Raw genomic sequence first — 8,498 nt, forward strand, 5'->3', positions numbered from 1 at the left:
TGCTTTCTTTTCTAACACAGAGATGAGTCGCAGAGTCTTGACCTATGTGCTATGGAAACACTGTGCTGCTACCCAAATTGTCGGCAAGACTCTATGCCCTGTGTACCTTTGCTGTCCTCGGTGGATGTATACAAGAGGTCCTTGAATCTATAGCTGTGGGTACAAAAATGCATATACAAAAATATACAAAAATGCAGAGCCTCCAGCTCTGTACAAAGATGCTCTGAGCTGTGTGAATCAACGAAATCGTGGTTCACTGAAACAAATGACTGGGGAAAACATCTCGGGCCTATCTGATAAGTTTTTCACACTTTTTCTTGTGTGAAGCAGAGCTGGGAAAAGCGTCACCATGGAGGTTTTTTTAAATAGCAGTGAGATTTAAATATTAAATGAAAACATATGTAGTCCTAAAAAGAATTAAAGTGACTACATAATATGTAAATATATAAATAATATACACATACATTCATATATAGATAATATATACATACATATATATGTGTAATATATACATATATATATACACACACTTTCCCAATTTGCTAGACCTTTTAGAGGTGCTTGAAACCGTCTGATGACTTGGCAGGAAGTCAACCTGCTGTGGCTGCCGTCTCTTCCTTTATTTTTCCCCTTTTCACTCAGTAACCGATTTATTCACGACTTTGCTCGACCTCACCCTCGGAACCGTGACGGCTCAAAAAGAGACCCCCCCCCCCTTCTTCTTCCCAAGTACTCCCCGGGAACCGGCGGGCCCGGGCCGTGGGGGAGAGCCCTTTCTGCCGACCCCAACCCCCAAAAACGATGAAGAAATAGGAACAGCGGGGTTCGGGGGGGGGGTGGCCGCTCTCCTCACGGGGCAGGGCCGGCTGCTGTGGGCGGGAGCGGGCCGGCATGGCCGGGAGGGGCGGCGGCGGGGCAGGGGCTGGACGCTGAGGGGAGGCAGCAGCAGCAGCAGCAGTGCCAGCACTCCCAGCAGCAGCAGCAGCAGCATGCGCTGGGCGGCCCCGCGGCTCCCCAGCGGGCGATGGAGCCGTGCCCCCGCCGCAGCTGCCCCAGGAGATGGCGGCGGCTGTGGCGGCGGCGCTGGGCGCTGGCGGCCGGGCTGCTGGGGGCCGCCCTCGCTTTGTTCGCCTGCCTCCGGCAGCCTCAACCCCGCCGGGTCCCGAAGACGGGCCGGGCGGGGGACGAGGTGACCGTGCTGCTGTGGTGGGAGCCCTTCGGCCGCCCCCGGCGCCTCACAGACTGCCGGCGGCGCTACAACGTGTCGGGCTGCCGCCTCAGCGCCGACCGCGGGCGGCTGGGCGAGGCCAGGGCCGTGCTCTTCCACCACCGCGACCTGGCCCTGCACGGAGCCCAGGGGCTGCCCCGAGGGCCCCCGCCTCGCCCCCAGCGCCAGCTCTGGGTGTGGATGAACTTCGAGTCGCCCTCGCACTCGCCCGGCTTGCAGGGGCTGGGCGGCGTCTTCAACTGGACCATGTCCTACCGCAGGGACTCGGACGTCTTCGTGCCCTACGGGTACCTCCACGCGCTGCCCCAGCCCCGGCCCTTCGCGCTGCCCCGCAAGACGAGGCTGGTGGCGTGGGTGATCAGCAACTGGAACGAGGAGCACGCCCGGGTGCGCTACTACCGGCAGCTGAAGGAGCACCTGGCCATCGACGTGTACGGGGCGCAGGGGCTGGCGCTGGTGGAGGGCAGCGTGGTGAAGACGGTGTCGGCCTACAAGTTCTACCTGGCCTTCGAGAACTCGCAGCACACCGACTACATCACCGAGAAGCTCTGGAGGAACGCCTTCGCCGCCAGCGCCGTGCCCGTCGTCCTCGGCCCCCGCAGGGCCAACTACGAGCGCTTCATCCCCGCCAACTCCTTCATCCACGTCGATGACTTCCCCAGCCCCAGGCTGCTGGCCACCTACCTGAAATTCCTCGATAAAAACAAGCCTAGCTACAGGAGGTATTTTGCCTGGCGGAACAAGTACAAGGTCCACGTCACGTCTTTCTGGGACGAGCATTACTGCAAGGTTTGCAAGGCTGTGAGGACAGCTGGGAATCAAGTCAAGACGGTACAAAATCTGGCCAGCTGGTTTGAAAGCTGATGACCCTGGTGGGTGAGGCTCGCTTGGCCAGTCTTTCCGAGCAGCAGCCTTCACTAAGGCATGAGGAAGGCTGCATCTTGCAGAGATCACCACCCTAGCAAAGCTAGTTTGTCATCCTTGAGAAGGACGTACAGATACAGGTAAATAAGCTGGGGGGAAAAAAAAAAAAAAAGACAAAAGGAAGATTTTTACTACAGGGCAAAATCATGAAAGTACAGAGAACCATCCGGCAAGAGGATTCTTCAAGAGCAAAGTTTAATTAAAGTTCCAGAAGCCATGCAGATCTGAAACCTTTGCAGTTGTGCACAGCTAAATGTAAATAAAACATGCCAAGTTCCTCAGCTGTACAGCTGAAACCAATTTTGTCAGCTATGACAGCTTCCTGGACTGTGAAACTTTCTTCTGCTTATAGCGGATACGTGACCAGTGCTGGCTTTCTACATTCCAAAGACAAAAGCAAATACTTTTAACAGTGATTATTAAGAAAATCAAAGTTATTTGCTGACAAATGCTGAGCCGCAAGTGTTGAACGTAAGAATGTGATGATACAGTAGCACTTTTTAGCAATGTGTTGAATTGCAGCAGCCAAATAATAATTCCTTGAGCCAAATAAAAATTCCATTTAGGAAAAAGTGTATGGAGGGTCTGGGTGTGAGTGGAATGAACAGCTCAGATGATATAAAGTGTTTCTTCCACTCCCTTCCCAAACCATGAGCACATTTGTCCTGTATGAAGGCAGAGAAGAGCTTCAAGTGCAGGAAAAGACAGAATGTAGAAATAAAGTTGGAATGTTTCTGCCCTCCCTTTTTTTTCAGGAATTTGAAAATGTTTACAGGAGTCTGCATGTTTTTCTCTGCAAAATTACTGCCATATAGGAAAAAGCAGGGAAAGACTCAGAACCGCAGGGTTTTTTATTACTGTATTGAATATGTATACAGAAAGGCTAACTTATTTCTCTAGTATCGTTCAAATGTCTTATTGTATAGCAACTGCTTTGGCGTATGGCATGCATTTTTAAAAATTCTGCCAGGTGACAGACTACTCAGAGTGCCAGCTCGCTGTTTGTGAAACAATAATTACAACAAAAATCCCAAAGTCCAAGTCCCAAATCACTACCTTCCAGAAAGGAAATTACTGTAGAGAATACAATGTAAACCGTTGTTAAACACAGGTTGTACGAGGGAAGTACATGAAAAGGGAGAGGAAGGATTTCTTATCTTTGGCTTTGAAGGTTTCTTCCTCTTTTTTTTAAGGTACAACTAGTTTTCTAGGCTAAAACTTCCTTGTGAACTGCCTACCCAGAACATTTACAGGCGGCGTTCCCTTTCAGGCTCTGCCACCCTGCTGGACTAAGACCTTTGGAGCAGTCAGTGTGGTTACTTTTCGGTTACTTCTAATCTTGCATCCTGAAAGCCGGAGAGGGTCTTCAGTTGCAGTTACTGATCCACAGGAACCTCAGCCCTTCCTGCCCTTTGCAGCTGTGAGATTTGGTGGCAAAAAAAAAAAAAAAAATGATAACCCACAAGAGTGCTGTACAAATGATTGAGGGTTTCATCCTGCTCTTATTTAAGGCCATGAAATTATCTAGAGGCTTCACTTGGAGTAAAATCATGAGCACAGAACAGGTGGGGAAAGACGAGTTAGCAAACGAGCGAGGTCAGTTTGTTGGCATTTGTTTGTCTTATTTAGGTTAGAATAGGATTACATTTGATTTAAGCAATAAGGGATGTCAGGTTAGGTGCTTAGACTAATCAGCTGACAGCCTACTGTAATTTATGGTAAATTACAAGTTCCCATGATTAGGTAAGCACGGAACTAAAGATGATTGAAAAAAAAAAATCTGAAATAATGATCCAGTTCGTGAATAATTTGCACAGATTTACGCCTTCAGATCTTGGTGGCTGTTTTTATTCTCTCCTGCTTTTGTGGAAGGGAAGATGGGTAAAAGTACTTCATGACCATGGCTGTTCATGCCAGACTTGCTGCAGAGATTTTATCAGGAGAGCAGAGAAGACGGTCAGCGCAATGCAGAGTGCAGTCGGGATGCTCCCTACTTACTGCTGCGCTTTCATTTAAACAGTTCCAAGGGATTCTTTAAAGCAAAAGCAGGCTCTTCATTGCACAGTCATCTGCTTCTCTGCCAGTGGTTAATGCTCCCGTAAAACTGATTTTGATAATTTCTAAAGTAGAAATCTAAGTATAACATTAATACTAACAGTTAAGTGCTGGGATAACAGACTGTCTCTGATTTATCCTTTCTTTTTACTGTTTATTTCAGTTCATGTAAGTATGTACAAAAACCTGATGTTAAAAGCGGTGAGCAGTCTCTGAAAACTAGTAATTAAGATTGCACTACTTTTTATCAGCCTGCCAAAAAGTGTATTAATTTTCCAGTCCTTCCAAATTTTTTAGCATGTTCTGGAGGTTTTCAGACACACAATTTTTCTGTGTTATCGTTAGTGATGCCACAGGCAGGAGATGAGGCTAGAGGAGCATGGGAATTTCCAATGATTGCAACCGGGACTTTATTCTCAGCTTTTCTTACGGGAATCTTGGTGGAATTAGAGTTTTGTAAAATTCAGAAAACAGCTATGCAATGATCAAAGTGTTATTTTTGAATAAGATATCACAGCTGTGCTCTGTTTGTAAGTGATTATTTTAAATGATTATTTTAAAAAATTGTATAATGAAAACTGCTGTCTTGTAATAATTATTGCAGAGTACTTGTGGGAGAAGAGAAGCCTTTTCTAGCTTCACAGGTCTTGCATAAGCATTACACACTTTTCCCATTATCAGGAGGAAACTCAGACCTGGTCTACAGCTGCTGCAGTCAACAATGCAGCATCTCTACAGATCCAGTTGGATTTTTAGTTCAGCCACTCCATGGGCTTATAAGAAATAAGCTAATAACTGGAGTACTGCTATGAGCTGAGGGCTGTCTTGTGTAATTCCCAAGTGAACTGAGCCCAAGTTCGATGGTAAAGAAGAATTTTGTCTTAGCAAAATGGGTTGTAGATCAGGTACCAGACTCCACAAGGCATTGCAGGTGGTGTATGTGATGGGTCTACGAAAATCAAGCAAATTACCTTCTATTCTGAGCAGACAAATCTTTTGGAATACATTTTGAAAAAAAAAACGTTTTATTCCATGTATTAAACTGTTGGGGAGGAGGGAGGGAAAGGAAGATGATTCTGCTCTGTTTCTCAGAAGGAGACGAATCGACATCACCCTCTGGTTATAAGTGGAACAGAGAAGCGTGTGATCCTGTCAGTTACATAACGTGTCTCAGGGAAATTTCTACTGTAAAGTCTCTTCATAGAGTGGAGTAACTTTGTATTAATCATGTAGATTAACACTCAATAAAATTACAGAAAGGAAGTAGCCGAAATGACCCTATTCTTGTATTTCTTTATGCATTATGAAGGGCAGCTGTAGAAAACCAATTTTTAAAGAAGAAATTATTTTCATGTTTCCACCTTCTAATCAAGAGAAGTGGCTCATTGTTCTCAAATTAGTCAGACTGTCTGAGGTTAGGAATGAGACCAGGTTGTGCCAGGGGAAAAATATTTTCACAGGAGAGGCTGCAGTGGGTTATTTTCACTATGAAAAGGAGCATTTATTGAAGTTGGATGTCTGCTGGAAAAAATGTCATTTAAAACAACAACCCAAAACCATCCAACAAACTCTCTCTTCACCTACAGAGAATTTGAAAGTCCTCGGAGTTTTTTTTTTTTCTTAAATGTCAAAATGTGACAGAGATTGGGGTTGGTGTTCAGCACGTAGTGCAACTCTTAGCTGCAGCTTTTTTCACACTTGTTCGCTGATGTCTTCAACCAAGCAACAGAAAACAAAGGGCCCCAACCCTTTCTCCCCTAAATTTCTCAACGTTTTTTGCAGCAAACGTGATGGATGACCTCTCTCTTTATTCATCTTCTGTACCACATAGTGGGGAGTTCTGAGTAAGTTTCACCATTTCTCTTGAAACTTCATCCCCCTTCTCCAGGATGTGGTGAGTGCTGCAGCGCTCGCTTTTTTCCCCTTCAGGTGGTTTGTGCTGTGTCACCGCCACATTTAACTTTTGCAAACCAACTGCTTGCTTACCTGTGCCCAAGACGGGAAATGTTTTTTTTTTTTTTTTTTTTGCTGGTTTTCCAACCGCGATTGGACTCTGGGTGGTGGAAACGGGTGGAAATATTTATCTGCCAAACATTGGGTACCATTTGCTGAAGTTTGTTTGTTGACTTTTAAGTAAGATGTGAGTTATGCTTGATTAATTTTAAACTCCCTCTTTATCCAGCAATCATATAAAATGGTATTTGCTTTCAGAGCGTGAACAGTCCTTTGTAGGAAGCACAGAGCTGGCTCAATCTGCAATCTGTTGAAGAGAACATGGTGACTTAACGTGGGTTTAAGTGGTGTTTAATTAAAGATAAACCAGGATCCAAGTATAAACACCTATTTCTAATCAGGAAAAAAAAAAAAGAAAAAAGAAAAAAAGTTATTTGAATAATTCAGATATATCTTGTAACTGACTGTTTATCAGCTATGCTTCATATATTCCCGTGCTTTTTTTCTGAGGCCAGTTTGGAAGCGATACCTGAGGCCACCATATCTGTGCCTCTGCTAAGTTCTGTGGACGTTTTGCCTTACAGTGGCTGCTGTTCCTGAGGGCCTTGCTGCAAAGACTCTGAGCTGAGTAAGAGAAAACCTGGTCCTCGGGAGGCTTTGGAAGCTGCAGGGATTCTGCAGAGAGGTACTCAGAGTGCTCAGGAAGCATTCAGAAACCAGGAGCCCTGTAGAGTGGGCAATTTTCTCGTAAGAAGTCAATAAAGTCAGCAAAGTTTTTCAGGGATTTCAGGTCCTTGGAATTATATAAATGTATGGGTTAAAAATCTGTGAAGAGAGTTCAAATTGGATGTTTTTAGTGATGATTAGGATTTTAATAATATCCTTTTAATAACTATCAAAAGACAGTGCAAAATTTGAAACCCGGAGCATCTTGTATTCCCCCTTTGTTTATTACACCATCTTTTGAAGTTAATCAGCCCATGGCTTGGCTGTATGTGTTATGGAAGACAGCTCAGCATTTATGTCCTCAGATTTGTCACCAGAGTAAAAAACATTCTGGGTATTTTGGATGATGGGATGCTAAGTCCGGGAAGAAACTGAGCATTAGCAATTTATTTGTAAAAATTATATTACCAGGTAGCCCTGAAGATTTCCAGTCCTTTATTTCTCAGAGATGGACCAAGAATGCAAAGACCTCACTCGGTGTGACTGTGCTGTGAAAAAATGAGTTGGGTTAAGCAGAGCAGAATTTGTGCGGGCTTCAGGCTCTCATTGAGCACCATCAGGCACACTCATTAAAAAAGCCACAGGTTCGCTGTTCACTGCCCTGCCTGTTCACTGTGGTGAGGAATATTTCCTGCACCAAATTTTTGGATAAGAGCCTGAGTGATGCTGAGTTACTCTTCCTTGTCATTCACAGTGGCTTCTCACTGCAAATGTGAAAATTGCTGCGATTATGTTGAGTCTATTCCTAAGCACAGACATTAAGTGTGTTCTCCCATTCTTCAAAAGTACTTTAAATAATAAGAAGTAAAAAAATACATTTCAGTGATGTAGCTGGAAAAGGAATTTTGCTCTTGTATTTGAATCCCAGAGAATACTCCAGGTGTGCAAAGCTGTGACCTGCAGCTTGCAGCCTGGGCTTTATCTGCTCGTTCCTACCTCTGCCCCTGCACGACAAGAAGAGCCAAAGCTGCCACCACCTCCTCTGTCTCTTCTGCTGCAGCCTTCCATCCTGTTCCCATCCTTGTTCTGGCTGATGCTTTTAGTGCAAGCTCAGGAGAGAGCTCGAGTGTGCATTAGGGAAATTAAGAGAAAGAGAGAGCTTCCTGATCACACTTCCCAACTCACAGCCATCTTAAACTTCTTGACAAAAGGTGGCTGGAGGCAAGGGGAGGCACAAGGTTGTTTCAGACCTTTTTTGCATCTGGAGAACTGCTAGCTGTCCGGAACCATTGTAGGAGAGGACAGAAAACACATCCCTTCTCCTGTCCTCATCACTCCCACAGCCTGAGGTCTCCTCTGCTGGACCACAACCGCCCCGTGGAATAAAAACCTTTCAAAATGCCACGGAAGGCAGCAATCCAACTAAAATTATGACTGTTTGTCTGAAGGCCAGGTGCTTATGACTCCATTACATGTCAGTAAGAGTTTGGACAGTGCTCTCACTGGAAACAAGATTTCATTCATTTTGGTAACGGATAAAATTCGTCATTAAAACCCTGCTTTATCCTCAGCACAAAAAGTGAGCATTCTGCCAAGCTGCGTGGAGTTACTGAGGTAACCTCACCCTATGAGTTATGGCTGTTTACTTAATTCTTCTCCTCAGTGGCAAATG

General features: G+C 45.1%; 1 protein-coding gene across 1 annotated transcript; it reads left to right on the plus strand.

Moving 5' to 3' along the window:
* Nucleotides 1-911: 911 nt before the first annotated feature.
* FUT4 (fucosyltransferase 4) lies at nt 912-2,271 on the plus strand. The gene has a single exon (XM_068669465.1). The coding sequence runs from the start codon at nt 1,025-1,027 to the stop codon at nt 2,090-2,092; it is 1,068 nt and encodes a 355-aa protein (XP_068525566.1). The 5' UTR covers nt 912-1,024; the 3' UTR covers nt 2,093-2,271.
* Nucleotides 2,272-8,498: the final 6,227 nt, after the last annotated feature.

This window comes from Anas acuta, chromosome 1 (genome assembly GCF_963932015.1).
Source record: "Anas acuta chromosome 1, bAnaAcu1.1, whole genome shotgun sequence".
In the NCBI taxonomy this organism is placed as follows: Eukaryota; Metazoa; Chordata; class Aves; order Anseriformes; family Anatidae; genus Anas; species Anas acuta.